The sequence below is a fragment of the Xiphophorus hellerii genome, chromosome 11, assembly GCF_003331165.1.
Source record: "Xiphophorus hellerii strain 12219 chromosome 11, Xiphophorus_hellerii-4.1, whole genome shotgun sequence".
Taxonomy (NCBI): Eukaryota; Metazoa; Chordata; class Actinopteri; order Cyprinodontiformes; family Poeciliidae; genus Xiphophorus; species Xiphophorus hellerii.
This window is the reverse complement of record NC_045682.1, coordinates 26,461,473-26,480,718: the sequence shown is the minus strand read 5'-3', so window position 1 is coordinate 26,480,718 and position 19,246 is coordinate 26,461,473. Positions and strand designations below refer to the sequence as shown.

General features: G+C 40.0%; 2 protein-coding genes across 4 annotated transcripts in view; one reads left to right on the top strand and one right to left on the bottom strand.

Annotated features, from left to right (window-relative positions):
- The window catches only part of septin8a (septin 8a), a 41,259-nt gene extending 29,760 nt beyond the window's left edge, over window positions 1-11,499 (bottom strand). For all 3 annotated transcript variants that reach the window (XM_032575737.1, XM_032575739.1, XM_032575740.1), the window contains exon 1: window positions 11,367-11,499. In XM_032575737.1, coding sequence (XP_032431628.1) covers window positions 11,367-11,396 — 30 coding nt within the window. In that variant the 5' untranslated portion in view covers window positions 11,397-11,499. The remainder of the gene's footprint in view (window positions 1-11,366) is intronic.
- Window positions 11,500-14,189: 2,690 nt separating this feature from the next.
- Window positions 14,190-17,755, top strand: sowahaa (sosondowah ankyrin repeat domain family member Aa). Its single transcript, XM_032577315.1, has one exon. The coding sequence runs from the start codon at window positions 14,299-14,301 to the stop codon at window positions 15,646-15,648; it is 1,350 nt and encodes a 449-aa protein (XP_032433206.1). The 5' UTR covers window positions 14,190-14,298; the 3' UTR covers window positions 15,649-17,755.
- Window positions 17,756-19,246: the final 1,491 nt, after the last annotated feature.

The window sequence follows — 19,246 nt, the reverse complement described above, 5'->3', positions numbered from 1 at the left end:
GAATGAGGAGGAGCCCTTGTTTGTTGTTCACTGTAAACTAAGAACTTGTTTTACAGACTTTATGTTTTCCTGTGGTATTTAGCTAGCTGGCTGAACATTGCAGAGATACTAAGATTCCTGCAGAAGGAGGAGGAGGGAGGAGAGGGAGGCTGCTGGCTCTACTATCATGCCTGGAAGGAAACCAGTGCAATCACACTGAAGCTTCATGAGGGGAACGTTTCAAAAAGGAGAAGTTACACAAGTCTTTATTTACAGAGGAAATGATCTACATGAAGGATGTCACAATGCTTCCATCAGCATATCTGTTTAAAAACGCAGCACACATAAAACTGAATAAAACTTCCGTCTTTGTTCGTCTTAATTCATTTCTTCAGTCTGGATGGTTCAAAGTATAAATCTAAGGTAACTGGGACTCACTGCACTTATTCTGTACATGGTATTCAGTCTCCTTTACTCTGACACCCCAAAATAAAACCCAGCTGCTTTCCAAAGTCACTGAATTAGTAAATCCAAACAGATCAGAATAAATCCAGCCATTTTGAAGGTCTTAAAAGTTTATTAGAGAACAAACGACATCATGAAGACCCAGGAACACAGCAGACAGATGAGGAATAAAGATGCGGAAAGCACATAATTATATCTGAAAACACACAAAAGATCTCTCAAGAGATGGCTGTCCACTTTAACCAACAGCTCAGGAAAGGAAACAGTTGATGGGGGAATTACTAAGGATGCCAGTAGTAACTTTGGAAAGGCCATAGAAAACCGTTGCAGGGTTTTCCCCAGACTGTTAGAAGCCTGGCGGGCCACCAGACTATGTGCCCGCCCATCAGGCTAAATGTTGTTAAATCCTAAATAGGATTTGTTTTACACATCAATAACATTAAAGACAGATTAAGTTAACGCACTGAAGTGGGCACAAGGGGGTATGCAACAATTACGCCATCCCTGCACCTGCCATTGACTATTATTTCAAAACTATGGTGAGTGCTTGTACAGTTTAGAATTTTTGTAATTTTTAACATTTTCTAACACAAAAAAATTATAAGTTACAACATTGTTCAAAATCCAGACTTAAACTTAACTCAGGGGGGGGAAGCGGTGCAGCACCAACACTGTTTATAGTGGGGATGGTGTGCTGCTGACCTCTACTCGGGACGTTGTGGGCCGGTGGGCAGAGTACTTCGAAGACCTCCTCAATCCCACCAACATGCCTTCCACTGAGGAAGCGGAGCCTGGGGACTCTGGGTTGGGCTCTCCAATCTCTGGGGACGAGGTCGCCGAGGTGGTTAAAAAGCTCCTCGGTGGCAGGGCCCCGGGGGTGGATGAGATCCGCCCGGAGTTCCTTAAGGCTCTGGATGTTGTAGGGTTGTGTTGGTTGACGCGACTCTGCAATGTCGCATGGACATCGGGGGCAGTTCCCCTGGATTGGCAGACTGGGGTGGTGGTCCCCCTGTTCAAAAAGGGGGACCGGAGGGTGTGCTCCAATTATAGAGGGGTCACACTCTTAAGCCTCCCTGGCAAGGTCTATTCAGGGGTCCTGGAGAGGAGGGTCCGTCGGATAGTCGAACCTCGGATTCAGGAAGAGCAGTGTGGTTTTCGTCCTGGTCGTGGAACGCTGGACCAGCTCTACACCCTCGGCAGGGTCCTGGAGGGTGCATGGGAGTTCGCCCAACCAGTCTACATGTGTTTTGTGGACCTGGAGAAGGCGTTCGACCGTGTCCCTCGGGGAGCCCTGTGGGGGGTTCTCCGGGAGTATGGGGTACCGGGCCCTTTGATACGGGCTGTCAGGTCCCTGTATGACCGGTGTCAGAGTCTGGTCCGCATTGCCGGCAGTAAGTCGGGCTCGTTTCCGGTGAGAGTTGGACTCCGCCAGGGCTGCCCTTTGTCACCGATTCTGTTCATCACTTTCATGGACAGAATTTCTAGGCGCAGCCAAGGTGTTGAGGGGATCCGATTTGGTGGCCTTAGGATCTCATCTCTGCTTTTTGCAGACGATGTGGTCCTTTTGGCTTCATCAGATCGTGATCTGCAGCTCTCGCTGGAGCGGTTCGCAGCCGAGTGTGACGCGGCCGGGATGAGGATCAGTGCCTCCAAATCCGAGGCCATGGTCTTGAGCCGGAAAAGGGTAGAGTGCCTTCTCCGGGTCAGGGGGGGTGTCCTGCCCCAAGTGGAGGAGTTTAAGTATCTCGGGATCTTGTTCACGAATGGGGGAAGAAGGGAGCGGGAGATCGACAGGCGGATTGGCGCAGCGTCTGCTGTCAAGCGGGCGCTGTACCGGTCCGTCGTGGTGAAGAGAGAGCTGAGCCAAAAAGCGAAGCTCTCGATTTACCGGTCGATCTACGTTCCCACCCTCATCTATGGTCATGAGCTTTGGGTCATGACCGAAAGAACGAGATCGCGGATACAAGCGGCCGAAATGGGTTTTCTCCGTAGGGTGGCTGGGCTCTCCCTTAGAGATAGGGTGAGAAGCTCAGTCATCCGGGAGGGACTCAGAGTAGAGCCGCTGCTCCTTCACATCGAGAGGAGCCAGTTGAGGTGGCTCGGGCATCTGGTCAGGATGCCTCCTAGACGCCTCCCTGGTGAGGTGTTCCGGGCACGTCCCACCGGGAGGAGGCCCCGGGGAAGACCCAGGACACGCTGGAGGGACTATGTCTCTCGGCTGGCCTGGGAACGCCTCGGGATTCCCCCGGAGGAGCTAGAAGAAGTGGCTGGGGAGAGGGAAGTAATATGAGGCAAGATTTGATAACTGATGTTCATACGCTACCGAGCTTCAACTTTTTTGGAGAGAAATTGTGACTGAAATTGACTGAAATTGTGAAACAAATTGTGAAACAATTTCAGTCCCAGTGTGTTGGTCTATCACATAAAATCCAAACAAAATACACTGAAGTATGTGGTTGTAACATAACATGTAAAGCTCAAGGGGAATGGAAACTTTTTTAAAGGAGCCATGATCAGCCATGAGCAGATAAGCCACCATTTAAATCTTGCTTCTGCTCCAAACTCAAAGTGCGACAGTGAAACTGCACAATTGAAAAGAACAACAAGGATTATGACTCAGGTGATAATTTAGGGTAAACCTCCTACACTGAATCACATCGAGCTTGTCTGTGTAGTGTATGTAGTGGTGACACACACACACACGCACACCCCCACACACACACACGCAGATGGGTTTGTGACTGAATGCTGCAAACTGAGCCTGCTGACCAAAACCAAAAGTGTTATCTTTTGGGCTCAGACTGAACAGAAGTGCAGACGTGGACACAAAGCCCTCCAGCTGGGACTCAACCACGTCAGTCAAGACTGGACTAAATCATAACGGTCCCAGGTCCTTCACTTTTTCACATCAATAGCAATAAAACATTGAATTACTTCCTCCAGTATTTCTATATAGCATATTATTTACTATTCTAGTGTAAAACCCTTGCCCTCAGTTGGAACCAGCTGCACCCACAAAATGTACACAAAGTTCAAACAAACACCGAGCCTGTCAGCTCTGCATATATAAAGCATAAATTTAACTTAAACACCACAAGAAGAATCACCAGAAACACAGGATGTTCACCCAACAGTTACAATTAGACCAACTATGAAGAAACTGAACCAGAGCTCATGCAGACAAAGGAAAAGCAGAGAGACAGCATGGAGCATGAGAGGAATGAAAAGCTTCTGGTTTAAGGTCCCAGAGTGACAGGACAACAACGCTCCCAGGCCACCGTATCACCAGGCCAACAGGAAATGGATGCACAGAGGCCCCAAGGTGCTTTAAAGCGAAATGAAGTGCAAACATTATCTGCTAGTTAGTACAATGTTATTACAACACAGTAGGCTTGTAACATGAAGAGTTTAAAAAGATCTTTTTTGGTCACAGAAAAGATCTCATTTTGTCACACAGACAAAAGAAAACTGTGTGAATAATCTCAAAAACTTTGAGTGAGAACTACCCTGTTCAATTCAGCAGCAAAAAACAAATAACTGTTAAAAAGGGAAAATAAAACATTTTTAAAAGATACTAGTTTGAAGCACATTTTGATTCAGTTTTGACATTCAGTCCTCTGGTGGGATTCTTTTAGCATAGCTTTTCTTCTCGACTTTGATCAGGCCATTCCAAAAAGTAATTTTTTAAAGTTTGGATGTATGCATGGATTCACTTTGAGCCATAAAATCCCTCTGCTAAACCCACATCACGATACGGCCACCACCTTGTTTCACTGTGGATATCATACACTGATGCTTACTGATGGTTTTGGGTCAAACATGCCATGTAGTATTACATCCCAAAAGTTGAGGTTTAGTGAGATTTTAGTCAGGTGTTTAATTTTTATTTATTTATTATTTTGGAAGAAAGGGGCTCTGTAGCACATCTGTCATTAGTCCACACATATAGAAGTCACTTCTTTTGTGTTGCTGCTGGCCTCCCTGACCAGTTAAGTTTGTCTTTTTTTGACCAGTTAAGTTTGTGTTAGTATTGAATAAACTGTCAGTTCTTGTGCTGTATTTCTGAGTGGTATTTGATGAAGAGTGAATAATACCCATTAAAGCAATGATTTAGCTTCACATTGTGGCTGCTGGTGTAACGGCTATTTTGGACAACCTATGTTCATGAGAGTCACCGTTAAATATGTCTGAATTGAAATCAAGATATAAGGGATTTATATAAATAATAGATTATTATTGATTTGTTTTTGTTTTAAATATCTGGTAAACTGGTAAAGCGGTGGTTAGACCTTTTCTGTTTTATCCACAGTTTTCACTTTATGCTGTTTTTTATTTTTAAGCAGTTATGAGGAAAAGTGGTGAAAAGTAAAACTGCTACTGCGCAAGTTACTCAACAAGTTGTTGCCAGGTAACCAAAGAGTGAGTAAGTGAGTTGATGTCACCAACAGACTGAGCACCTAAAGTCTTTCCTCTGCCTACATCACCCAGAATGCTGTGGGACTCTGGATCAGAGTTCAGTGAAATTATTGAACAGTCTATCAGACATATTATCTATTGATTTTGATCACGTCTATCGCTATATGCTGATTTATTACCCATCCCTACCCCATTCAGCCTTTGTAGAGTAGCAAAGAGAAATGTGACAAACATTGCAATAACGACTGACAAGGTGATGTAAACCAACAGTAGTGAATCAATCAGATGCCATTTGTTTTTGTTTTAGTCACTACTTTTTTTTGGTCATCTTTTACACCTCCATGCCTCTGTCCACACCTGCCTCAACTGTCTTGTTTTTGATAAGACAGAGTCTCTGAGTCATCTGACAGACCACCACGCTTCACTGCAGCTGATGCTCATCGAGTATGCCGGTTGTTCTTTGCACAATTTGAACTCGACCGTCATGTTTTCCTACTAAATTATCAAAAACTTATCTCAATAGTTGCTGAAGTGCAAGTTTGTTTCAGGGATTTTTCACCCTTTCAGTCTCTATGAATATAAGTTTGAATAAGTCTGGTGTTTGACTTTCAGTCTGACAGAAAATGCTACCAGCAGAAATCATGATTTCACACAGTCACTGCATTAACCACCAGAAACCGACTGTTGACCTGATAGTGAAAATAGACAAACAGTGGTCTCAGGTATGAAAATCTAACCTTTCTATAACTATAAATACTTGTGTTGCACATTCTTTAAGAGTTTCTGAAGACTGAATCATGTCTAGAAAGTTGAGAATGTGCAAATGTCAGTTTGAGGGTTTTTGAACCAAGTGCTGGGTTTATAAATCAACATAGGTTTTGTGAGGGGATCTGACCACATGGTAACCTCAACAACAAACCAACACTTACAGGCTATACTCCTTACATGAAGTCGCTGCTGACTGGTTTTTCCTGTCTGATGGCTGCTGGGTAGTTTCAGTCAGTAAGAGAAAGGTTTTTTTTAATCATGAATTCAGTGAACAACACTTTTTATTTGCCCTGACGTTCCTCCCAAGCTACCAGCTCCAACCACACCTACCCATCTCAGAGTCGCATGCCGTCAACCTCCTGTACCTACTCGGGCCGGCAGTGATGTTGCAACGGCAAAAAATGTTGACGGTTGAGATTTCCACGTCATGCTTCCTGTCAGGAATTCAACTACAACAAAGGAATGAAAACTAGTTTCTTTATGGCATTTATCACTCACGCACAGCAACTGTATCGCCACAGAATCGCTTAATTCATGCCAACAGGAAGAGAGGAAAAAATACACAGATGTGATGAGACAGAAAGGAAAGATTTCATGAGGTAGATATACTTTGCTTTTGGAAAATATGATGCTGTGTTCCTACTTTCACCTAAAAGTTCCTCCTTTTCCAGACTACAGAGTTCCCATAATGTTTTATAGTGAATAATAAAAGACTTAATATGGAACCTGGAAAAGTCAGAAACAGAGAAGAAGGAATGAAGAAAGGAAAAAATACAAGCGGTTTGACGGAGTTAGGAAGGGAAAAAGAAAAGACAAGACAGAAATGAAGAAAGCAGTGAAGGAAGGAAGGAACCAGAGACAGACGCAAGCTGAACTCCATCTTCATCCACCACACTGAGAGTTTTAGCATCTCAAGTTTGAGGGTCCATCCAACAAATATATGCACCACTATACAAAATTATATGCTTGTAAATCAAAAATTGTAATGTTTTTTTTTTTTAAGATTCAAAAATCTGTCACCAATGTCATAGAATTTCTTGTACTTCCTCAAAAACAAACAATTATTACACATTTTAACAACAAATGTACAATACAGACCAAAAGTTTGGACACACCTTCTAATTCAATGGGTTTTCTTTATTTTCATGACTATCTATAAGGCAAGAAATCCCACTTATTAACCTGACAGGGCACACCTATGAAGTGAAAACCATTTCAGGTGACTACCTCTTGAAGCTCATCAAGAAAATGCAGAGTGTGTGCAAAGCAGTAATCACAGCAAAAGGTTGCTACTTTGAATAAACTAGAATATAAGGGGTATTTTCAGTTGTTTTACACTTTTTTGTTTAGTGCATATTTCCACATGTTATTCATAGTTTGATGCCTTCAGTGTGATTCTACAATGTCAATAGTCATGAAAATAAAGGAAACTCATTGAATTAAAAGGTGTGTCCAAACTTTTGGTCTGTACTGTATTTCTCAGAGTTATGATTCGGTTTTGATCCAAAGTATCAACATTCCAATCAGCAAAATTTCCATGAGCTGCTAATTCTGTGAAAATAAATGTATTATTAATTAAATGAAAATCATTATACACACATTTATAGCAATCAATATATTCTTACAATCATGTTTTCCTAATATCACACAGTTTACACACCCTGCAATGCTTGCAGTTTAAAACACACTGCAAGGCCTCATAAAGAACATCTTTGGTGCAAATACACACTGCTAGACTTCAAGAGGAAGAGCATTAAAAATAATCTATAGATTACATTATTTACAATCTAAGCAATCAACCTGAAGATTACTTTTTCATAATTAAAAACACACTAATGAAAGCAGCATTGAAATAATTCATATAACCAAGAAAAGGGACTTTACTCCTACTTACAGGCAGGTACAATCAATAAAAGCATCAATAATGCAAACAGCTGAGTGATGATGGGTCAGATGGGAGCAGATAGAATCTCACTTCTGAGTTGAAGAAACATCATGAAACACTAAATGTTTCCTAACATCATATTAAGACGTATGTTGGCCTTATTTCCTGAGTTTTCTTCAGATTTGTAAGTACTCATCATCACTGAAGACTCTACATCTGAGCTGTCACTCTCCATCAATGTTATGGTGGCTGATGAATTTGCCTCAGGAAACCTCTGGATTTTATATTTTCTATGCAGCCGAGAACACAAACAACCCACCAACATCAGCATCTGTTGTACAATCAGACCTGAAATATACAGGAAATTTCTTCCCACTTGTCTTGGTGCATAAAACTAGTGAGTTTTCAGAATGGACCTCAAACTAGAGCACACATGAACACTTCCTTGTTCCTTGTCTCTTTGCTTTAAGCGCTCGATGTAGCTAATTTCATTTTATGCATGCAAGACTCCAGGGCGAGGCTCTTCATGGTCAGCAAGCACTGTACATGCTGGATACATAGTGGGGCATTTTATTACATAACCATTTATACGATGCACAATCAGATGCCGCTACTAAATGAAAACAATAAAAGTTACTGGTCAGTCGGGCTCAATCGATCACCTCCCGTGCATCCTGCTCAGAAATTCATCCCAAAGCTACCATTTCCATCAGACAGGGTCGATGTGGACCTACAGTCTGACAAGCCGCATGTCTCTATCAATAGCTGCACATAATTAACAGCCCTGGTTTTACGCAGTCAGGCAGGAGGGCATGACAGTTTGTTCAATGTGGTCTCACTTCGTTCACAAAGTCAGACAGGAAGTCAGTCAGGCAGCTGCAAACTCTGGCCTGTTCCCCTGCTTTCTCAGCATTTCCCTCCAATCAATCCTCCGGTTTTGTATTCCAAGAGAGACATTAAAATATATATATAAAAATCACCAGTGTGCAAGATCTCTTGGGACGAGTGCTGGACCTAAATTAGAAAGCACTAATTGAGCAATATCGGGTTCTCTTTTTTGGGGGGAATCGGCTCCTTTCTTCTTTGACGACGTGTTGCACCACTAAGCAGTAGGAGTGGCCCGGAGTGTGAACTTAATCTCTTTATCCCTGGATCTCTATGCTGCTTACTGTCCAATTCAAGAACCTTTTCAAGCATCTGCCAAAAAAGTTAATCCCCACTCTTTAAATCCCGGTCGTTTGCGCCAGCCACTCTTCTATGAAATTCTCTCTGCTACTATTATTATACAGTGTTACTGGTGTTTTCTATAAACTGTCCCACCCTGCTGCTATTTCCATTGGGTTGCACCTGACTGGTAACGTTACATTATTACAATCCGCGTAATAGAAAACAAGCTCCAATCCAATCTGAAAATATGTCCATCCTACTGCTGCTAGAGAAAGGCTGAGTGATTCAGCATCTGACTAGAATATCTACACACTGTAAACATACATAAAATTACTAATCATAATCATTTAAACTAAAAAATTAAATCTATTTTTTCTCTCTCTTTTGTGTCACTGAAGAAAATTTTCAATAACATCCACTATAAGCCAATGGGAGACCCTGTACATATTCTATAGTCTATTACTGGAGAATTGTGTTAAGTCCCAATGGTTACACTGGCAGCCGTTGTGTTAGTGCGCATGGAAAAATTATACAGTAAACATTTTCATGTCTACTACACTATCTTTTATTCAACTACATTTAAATGCAAATTACATTTAGCTGCATTAATAAGTACGAATTACTCTGTAAGATACTGACAGGTCATGTGAGTTTGTCGTATTGTTTATAAAAATTTAGAATTTGTATAACGTATAACTTCTATTTAGATTAACAAAATTATCGTCACCAATCAGATTGAAAACTGCAAGAGATACAACATATAAATCACTAAATATAAATATATACCGACAAATACTTCTATAGTTATTTTATTCAGTATTTGCTTGGATTTTGATAAAATGACTTAGAATATAGAATAAACTCTAGCTATTTTTTGTGCATCGAACAAGTTTATTTGTATAGCACGTTTCAGCAACAAAGCAGCTCAAAGTGCTTTACATCATAAAAACATCGTGCACTTATCAATCATAAACCATGCAATAAACATTACATTTTGTCAAATGCCATCATCAAAATTGTCAAGCTAATACGCATTAAAAATATTGATCAATGTTCCAGTTACTCCTAGTCAAAGGCAACTTTAAACAGGTGGGTTTTTGTAATTGTCTTTATGCAATTCTGAAGGTTCAGGTCTGAGCATGATTTTGCTGTTGCGCTACTTGTACAGTAACTCAGCCATAACATGATGGATTAGCTGGTTAATAAGCACTACTTTACTTTTCAAACCAGAATATTTTGTAAGAGCTGAATTTGTCTTTAAGCAAAAAAAAGCACCAAAAAAACAACATTCTTGTAGTCTTCTTTAAGCCAGCTGACCAGCAGTGCACAACAAACAGTAGAGGAGGGGCAGTGCTGTGCTGTGCTGCTCTACTTCCATACAGTTCATGATAGATCCAGTGCAACAGGAGATTTTTAGCAGTTTTGAAACCATAGTTCTTTAAAACTTTGGTGTGCCTATGTATTGGAAAGCAAACATTGCAAAGTAGAAACAGAAAATTGCTTTAAATAAACAAACTGAAAAAAAGTCTGTACTAAAAGTACCACAGCAGACAGATCTCAACAAAAAAGTTCATACAGACACATCTCAACTTTACACACTTCTTCCTATAATAGCTTTTTTGTATTATTCAAATGCTGTTCATATTTTCAGACACATATGAACACCATATGATTTTTATTTTAAAAATAAAATCAAGTGACTTGATTGACTACATACTTCCCCAGCAGCAAACAATGTGTATTAATAAAAAAAAAAACAACAACAATTAACTTAATTTTAAACTTTATCTAAAGTTGTTTACAATAATTTAATTTCACATTCTACAGCAGTGTTTCCCAACCCTGGTTCTCAAGTCACATTTAAGCCATAAATGTCATGGCATCAGCCAATTAATGGCTGATTAAGAGGTTTGGCTGAACTGCAATACCTGAGTCAGGTGTGTTAAAGCAGGGAAACATCTAAAACATCCAGGACAGAGTGCCTGGAGGACCAGGGTTGGGAAACAATGTTCTAGAGAAAGAAATATGACCTTTTGGCTTAAAATATGGGACTATTAAGGTAAGTAACTGGCGTTTAATCTGACCATTATGAGATCAATGCCAGTACTTTAAATAAAAATATGACGTATTTTTTTAAGTTGCATACATGATCTCTGTTTAAGTTATGTGCATATGTATTTTCCCAGGTGAAACTGAATCTTTTGAAAGTATTTTAAGCATACCTGGTTCCAATGAGTTTACAATTCAAAGCAGCAAATAAATTCCTATTTAAAACAGGGAGGACTTTCATCTGCAACTATCCACATTGACAGTGATGGTTGTTCTCTTTCCTTGCTGTTATGTTTGGAGGCACTTCATTTAAAGCCAACCATTAATGTTAGCATGATACTAACAAACAACCAAACCAACCAAACATGCATGGGTAGGAAATGAACATATTACTATAAGCAAGTTAGAAATTGCAGCCACATTGATTAGACTTAACAGCGACAAAACCCACTGAGTCACCGTCGCACTTCCACCATCTCGTCAGGCGCTGATGAACAGGCTCCATAAGCGGGGGAGGCTTAGCTACACACCCGCATATTTACGACAACCAACCAAGTGCTCCTCCTAAACGCTGCACTTTTACTGTTTTCTGCTCCGCTGACGGGGCTAAACACGAAGCGTAGTGACATTTGCTTACCGAAAATACGTCCACGTCCGTGGCAGCCATGGTGTGGAATGTGTGTTGACGGCGTGCTGAGGAGCAGAGTGAGCAGAGGCGAAAGGGAACAGCCCTCCTCTCTCCGTACTTAGCCTGCTAAACTAACTGAAGGCGAGCTGACAGGGATGGGAACAGAGGGACGCAAGGAGGCGAACCGTGACAAGATGGTTCCCTGCTGCCTTGTTTGATCGTCGGTCATTTTATTCATCTTTACCCGGTAGGCGGTCTTAAAACATTTTTTTAAAATCAGATAAGTAAAGGTAGAATTGAACCGTTTGCAAATTGTTGAAACCATCCTCTTTGCACTTGAGTAATATTCTGGTCACAAATATTACAGCTTATTGTGTGTTACATTAGCTTTCAGGTTTACCTGTTTTTTATGTAACAACTAGACCAATTCCCCCCACTCGTCCGAAATAGTAGTACTGTATCGGTAATTTTGCATTAAAACGTTTACGAAGACAAGTGCCTAACTTAAAGAAAGGGTGTGATCTATCTTGACATGGTTTACATCTTTGTTAGTGACGACCTCGTTTCAATTAGTGATGGGAATTTCAGTTCCGTTCAGAGATCCGAATCATTTGGCTTAGCTCCTGAGAAAGAGACGACTTCAGTTCATGCCATTTTTGTGGTTTATACATTATATAGATTAATTACACACAGCTGGATATTTTTAAAGTCTTCTATTAATTATTATAATTTTACAGCTGAGGAAATAATTTAAAATTAGAATATTACATCTAACTAATAAAAAAAAATTTAAAAACAGAAATGTAGGCTGTAACAGATTCACTTTGACAGAGCAAATACAGCTTACAAAAAAAACAACAAAACTACATCTGCTTAAACATCTGTTTAAGCAGATGTTTAAACATCTGCTTAAACACCTCTAAGCAGATGTTTAAAATCTGCTTAGAGGTTGTAAATTTCAAAATGTACTTTTAATCTGACATACAATGAGACTTGTATGTATAGTCTAATTTGCTGAAATGACTGTGTATTTAATTCTTGTAACTTTCGATATTTGTGTGGAAGCCATCTTTGGTAAACTAATTTGAACGCAGTAATTCTGTAGTAATTCTGTAATATGTTTGATATAGCTAGAAATGAAATTGATAGCTTATAACAAATGAGTTTCTTAAACCAATGGCAACAAGTCAATCTGTGTTTGTTGACATGCTCCTTTAGAGTCTGAATGCCGGAGAGAAATAGACTGCTGAGTTCCTACAACAAATATTACTTTGAACCAGGATTTGACTTTTGAATGGTCTAAGCCAAAAAAATATAAATCCATATCCTCATAAGGCACCCTGTGAATTCCGCACTATTTAATAATCTGTAAGAGATATTTTAAATCCATTAAAGGTCAAAGCTATGGCTTGGTTGAAACATTGCTTAATCTCATGTTTTGCCTTGTAAATTCTGTGCTGGTAAAGATGTATACACCTTTTGCAAAACGCTTGGAACTGAAAGAGAAACCGACTGCATGACCTTCAATGTGATTACTTCAGCTAATGATTGTCTGACCTCCTAGAGACAAAGCATTAACTGTCATTCATGGCTGTGCATAATTGTGAAATGTGTTTATTGAATGAATGAAAAAACATGTCAGGGTATGTTAGTATACTTATAATAATTTTTAGAGACAAGACGTTTTGTAAATTTTCCTTTTTTGGAAGACAAGGACTAAAACTGTTGAAGTTGATAGACATCACCCAACTGTAATTTGCAAGTGTAAAATAAATATAGGTCACCAAAATTGTCTATTTAAATCTGGCACTCTTTGAACTATATAATTTAGTTTATATAAAAACATTAATAAAAGATACTCTGCACCAGATTTAGCTTAAACTAGTTTCCGTCTGTAGCCTCTGTGCAAATTAAAACAAACATTTCCACAAAGTGAATTTGAAAGTAAAATTGAGTGGAAGGAAATGTTTGGCAGACAACAGTGCAAAAGATAAAAGGGCAGCTACAGAGGACTGTGAGGGGAGAAAAGCATAGCAACAATAAAGTTGAATTGCACAGTTTATGTGTGGGCTGTTTTGTTAAGCCAACATAGCTATGTGAGAATTTATTATTATTATTATTATTATTATTATTATTATTATTATTATTATTATTATTATTATTATTGGCCTGGAATATTAAAATTTTCTGTAAAACTAAATTTACAACTTAAGTTTGTGTTGAAAAAAACACAAGAGTTCTTTCTCATTTCGTTAAATGAATCAGCACAAAGACTCGACTCGGGTACGGGCGGCACTGCATTGGTTTCAATATGGCCACTTCTTATCAGACCCTCCCTTTCAGTTCAGGAATGTCATTATAGTGCAAGCCAGGGCAGGAGCTGATATATGATATGACAGCACAAATATGTGAAGTTAATCAAATGTTTTAGGCTACTTTATGTGCAATAATTCTTTTTAAAAATACATTGTTACGTTTAAATGAACAAATGCGGTCAAAGATTGAGCTTACAACTGTCTGCCGCCAATCAGTGGATAATTAAGCCATCATGTGACATATTCTACTTTTATTGTAGGGTGATTTTTACAGAAGGGGGAAAAAAGACTTCAATCCATGCGGAAAAGTTTAATCGACTCTTTTCTTTCTTATGTAGGAGGAATTCCACCTTTTACAATTATTCGCCTGAAATTACTTAATGTTTTACGCTTCTGTAAAAGTTTCTCATCTTTCATGAAGCATTAAACGTCTTACCAGTTCACTTTCTTTTGAAAACACGTGGGTACATTATTCAAATCATTTCCACGTCCACACCTTGCCCGGGACAAAAATAGAGAAACTCCCCCAGGTAGAGAGGGAGGAGAGCAGAGCAGCCAGGTGTCTGGACGGCGCGGCTGCGAAACACAAGTTTCTTCTTTTTGTTCTGGCTTTAACAGTTTTATTCATGGATTTAACAAAGGAATCCATCATTTCTTTGCTAGTGGCTGAGGGGGGGAAAGTGAAGAAATCTGATCTGGAGGCACACTTTAAATCCTCAGTGGACTGTGTCGACCCGGCGGAGAAGGATCGGAGCAGAGAGCTCTTCAAGACTTTAGTGAACAATGTCGCCTACGTCAAAGCGATCGACGGGACCCGGTTCGTTATTCTCAGAAAACCGTACTTGCATTTTCTCGGAGGGAGCCAAACGACTGAAAACGGTAATGATGATAGAAATACGGATGTGTCAGGTGAGCAGGAGCAGACTCCAGATGAGCAAGATGAAAAGCCTGACAACTCAGAAGGGTTAGCTGCTTCTGGGGGAAATCCTGCATCTTTATCTCCCATAGAGCTGGCTCTGCAGAGGAGCAAATGTGAGGAGGTCAAGGTTAGAAAGATGCTGAATTTTGATGTTAACAGGAAGGAGAATGATGAAATCAGGGCACAGAGCAAACCTTATGGTCTTCCTCTGAGGATACCTGTTTCTAGCAGGGTGGAGATCCAAAAACTGAGGGTGAACCCAGAAGAACCTCCCTACAGTCGAAAAGCAGACGCCTCCAAGACTAAGAGGAAGCCGTCCTCAGTGGAGAGTTGTTCACCCCAGCTGAGGAGGGCAGCAAGGAACTCCAAGGTGACGGAGGAACCCAAAGACTCAAGGATTTCCTCCATGTTCCCCCTGGAGCAGACGGAGCACGAGTGGCTGGTGAAGTGTGCTGCGGGCCAATGGACCCAAGTTCACGGCCTGCTGCTCGCCGACTGCCATCTTGCCCAGAAGAAGGACTTCATCTCGGGGTTCACTGTCCTCCACTGGGCAGCCAAGTGTGGGAACAGTAAAATGCTCTCTGTGGTCATGGACATGGTCCGGGAGGGAAAGGTCAACATCGACATCAACTCAAAATCTCACGGGGGTTACACTCCTCTACACATAGCTGCTCAGCATGACCAGGAGTACATCATGGCCATGCTGGTGGGCGAGTTCGGGGCCAACATCAGGATCAGGGACAACTGTGGCAACAGGCCCTGCCACTACCTGCACAAGGGCATTTCTAAAACTGTCAGGGAGATGTTGACAGAGCCCAAAGCGCCGACCCAACCTCAGGCGACGGACCCTCTGTCCCAGAGAGAGGAGCAGGACGTTCTGCCAGACCTCTCCAGGGGTCTGCACTCCTTTAGCCGTCTCTTCCAGCCAACGGCGATCATCCACAAAAAGAAACCCAGTCAGAGGTCTGGACTTTACTCTCTGAGCGAGGACAACAGTGAGGAGCAAGAAGCCTCTGACTTCAGACACAGAGTGATGTCTAACGCTTCTGTGTGCTGATGAATGATGGAAACATCACTTTATTTAAATTTTCATCAGCCTGCTGCTGCTAAAACTATCAAACATATTGATAATTACAGTTGTAATAAAGCAGTCAATAGCATATTATTGATATGAAATCAAGAAATTTTGACATCTGGAAAAACGGATGTCCTGTTCAAAAGACAACTGAATAAGAAACCTTTTAAGGTGATGTTTACAGACTCTTTACATTATTTTTGTGGATATTTTAATCGGTTTTCAATCATTTCAGTTCCAGAAAGAATCTGGCGAATCTATTTTCACGAGAAACATTTGCGAAACAAGACTTGACATGTTTCGCCTCTTGAATTGTTTAGTCAGAGATGAACAAAAAGGGTCGACTACAAAAGGAGAGAATCAAAATGTGGGACTTATGTGTGAATCCAACTCTTTATCAGCAAGAAAATTCATTCATAAATCAAAATGTCAGTGAAATGCATGAAAATATTTACTCCCTCTGTAACAAAAAAAATACATAATTATAATGTTTTTAGATATTCTAAGTCACTGAGTTAAGTATTTTGATGTAAGTAAAGTATATTAAATCTGACAATAAGCTTTAAAACAGGTCATTTATTAAAAGCCATCCAGGTTTTCCTGAAATCTGTTAAGCGTCTCTGTGCCAGAGATTTCTCTGAAATATTGCTCGGCTTGTTGGGACAGCTGTGATTCAGGCTGATAAGCAGCTGACTGGGGCTTGGTGTGTTCATGTGCAGCTGGAAGCTATAGAGCTAACTGTTTCGTCATACTTTATGATCAGCAGCCTGAAGCTATGGAGAGGTCTGCAGGGGGGAAAAACCCTCTCCCTCCCTGCTGCTTCTTCTGTGACTTATGATGTCACTTCCCTGGCAGCCTTCATTGTTCCTGCATCAAGATGACGGGTCATCTCCTTGCCCGAAGGCTTTGTTACGCACATGTCTTTTTCTAGGGCAGCTATGGGGAAAAATAGGCTGGGATAAGCAGAATGAGAGAAGGAAGGTATATTTTCCATTTGAGAGTAAAGATTTTAAATTTTAATAGAACCAATCCATAACAAATATCATATCAAGGCACCTAACAAGATGGTGGCACTGAGCTAGGGACACTTTCTACAAGAACGCAAAATCTTTTAGTGGCTTTAATCAGGAAAGGGACACAGCTAAACCGAAACACTGAGCCCAGAATACTTCCTAACGAATAGAAAGGACGTGTATGGCTTCATTGAGGAAATTAATACAGTTAAGCACAGAAACACTGAGCCAGAAGTACTTTCTATTGATCTCAAAGAGTTCATATTAACTGTAAAATCAAAATGGCTTTTCCAGAAAAGAGATGATGCTAAACACAGACTCACGGAGTCTGGAGTACTATCAAGATTTCACATCATAGAAAAGTGAATGTTGCATTTTTAATGTCTATTTGGATTTTGTTCATATTTATTTTATTTTACTGTCAATGTTTCAGAAAGCTCACATTTTCTGGCTCCAAAACATAAAACTAAACAACAAAATAAAGCGCATACAGATTTTTATATTGGACATGTATAGATATTCATGACATCCTAACAGGAAGGAGTATGAAAAACATTTAGCAGTCCTTCTAAATGTTTTTCATACTCTTCCTTAAAAATCAAGACATGCTTTATAGTTGTTTTGCTTTTTTTTCCGCTTGAATTTAGTTTTATTTGCAGTTTTGAGGTATAGAGAGTTTTAAATAAGAGTCAATTTCCTGGTCAAACTTTCATTGGAGATGCATACAAAAGAACATGTAAGTGGAGTTAAAATATTGCCTTAGTCTTTTTTTCAGGCCAAATTTAGAGAGGACACATTGTTCTAAAATGTGTTCCCTAAATTTTACCAGAATGGACCAGAACATTAAGTTTCCCAAAATAGCCTTAGGCAGGGAATTTTGTGGATAAAATATATTATCTGTACTTGCTCAAAGCAGCTGCCCTCATGTGATGCCATAATAAAAAACAATGTAACCCCTATGCTTGCAGTTTTTCTACTATCCCAGCATCCTGACTCTGAAGGTTTCCTCTTAGCAATAAATATCAAGTGGCTCCAGCAGTGTGAAGTAAAATAAAACTGTATAAGACCTAAAGTAACCATCATGGCTGGCTCAATGTGTGATTTCTCAAAAAGAACAAAATGATTTCATAAATAGCAATTCGCTCTTCTCTACCAACTTTACACTGAAATGTTGTACTCTAATTGATCTTTCAAATAAATCTGTCAGAAAAATAACCTGCTCTGAGCAATTTATAAAGAATGTTTTTATATATATAGATAAGGTAATCTAGAATTGGAGCCCAAAATCAAATTCTGCCTAAGCCCCAGTTAAATCTTGAGCCGGCCCTGATAACCAGAAACAGCCAAGATCACCAAAAAAATCATTTAAAATTGTCAGCCAGCAAGCATGAGAAGACACAATTACTTCCAGACAGACGAACAATAGAAAAAGATTGATGCAAAGTTTAACAACAAAGCAAAAGATGTGACCAGAGCTAAACAAAAGCTAAATATAAAGAAAAATGTTCAGTCTGTTTTGTTCTGCTGATCCACAGTGTTTGTGTTTAGTCTGAGTACAATCTTTGGTTAATCTTCCTGGGTGTGGCGACTTATGACTGACTATTAGGGATGGGAGGCTGGCTCAAGGTGTGCTGACATTCCTGTGGGTGGAGAGTTCAGAGTTCAGACTGAAACCTGAGCCTTGAAGCAGATCTGAGTACCTGAATCATCTGTTGTGTATATTTTGTCTATTTTAACAGCTGATGTAAAAAAGAAAACATAAAAACAACCATGTTATGTGCAGTTTTTTCACCAATTTCTCACACTCTGATTCCTGCTGCAGCTTTAGGGTTTCATCCTGTGGTTTGTTTTCAAGGCTGTAACTTTGTGCTGTTATTTTCCAACAAATATCTTGTTTTTGAAAAATCCCCTTCAGTTAAGCTCCTTGTCTTGCCTCTACTGCTACTGTTATTACAGGTTTTGTCGCTTTTGCGGTTCATCCTCCTTCTTCTTCCTTTTCATTACCAGTTTGGTGAGGCCAGAAGAAGTAGCAGCAGGAAAGACAGAATTTTACATGGAACCTGCAGACTGAACTCTCAGGTCGGGCTTGGAGATAATTAGCTCTGTTTACAGACCACAGGAAGCTGCTGCCATGACTCTGTTCAAAGTTCAATGATATACTTGTCAACACACCTCACATATTAACAAGAGCTGAGCATGTTTAACTTGCACGCACGGCTCTTTGTATTAAAGTCAGGTAGCTATTTATGGAGGCGTTCATAGGCTTGTTTTTTATGGTTTGTTTTCACCTTTGAGGATTTCAAACATTGTTTCCTCAACTTGACTCACTAAATCATTAAATCTTTAATCATTTTACCTAATGATACAAAAGGGACCTTTTACTTTCATGGAAACCACTTGCATCACGTGTGATTGGTGTTATAGAAATACATTTACTTTCCATGCCTTTTGAAGAAAATAACTGCAACAAAACAGATTTGAGAGGTGACCGACTGCATCCATTTTTCCAGCTATCCCAGTTTTTGCTGAAAACAAACATCCCACAGCATGATGTTGCCACCACTATG

What these genes read in the sequence shown, in the direction of transcription:
- sowahaa (XM_032577315.1), top strand. Translation starts at nt 14,299, where the DNA reads ATGGATTTAACAAAGGAATCCATCATTTCTTTGCTAGTGGCTGAGGGG.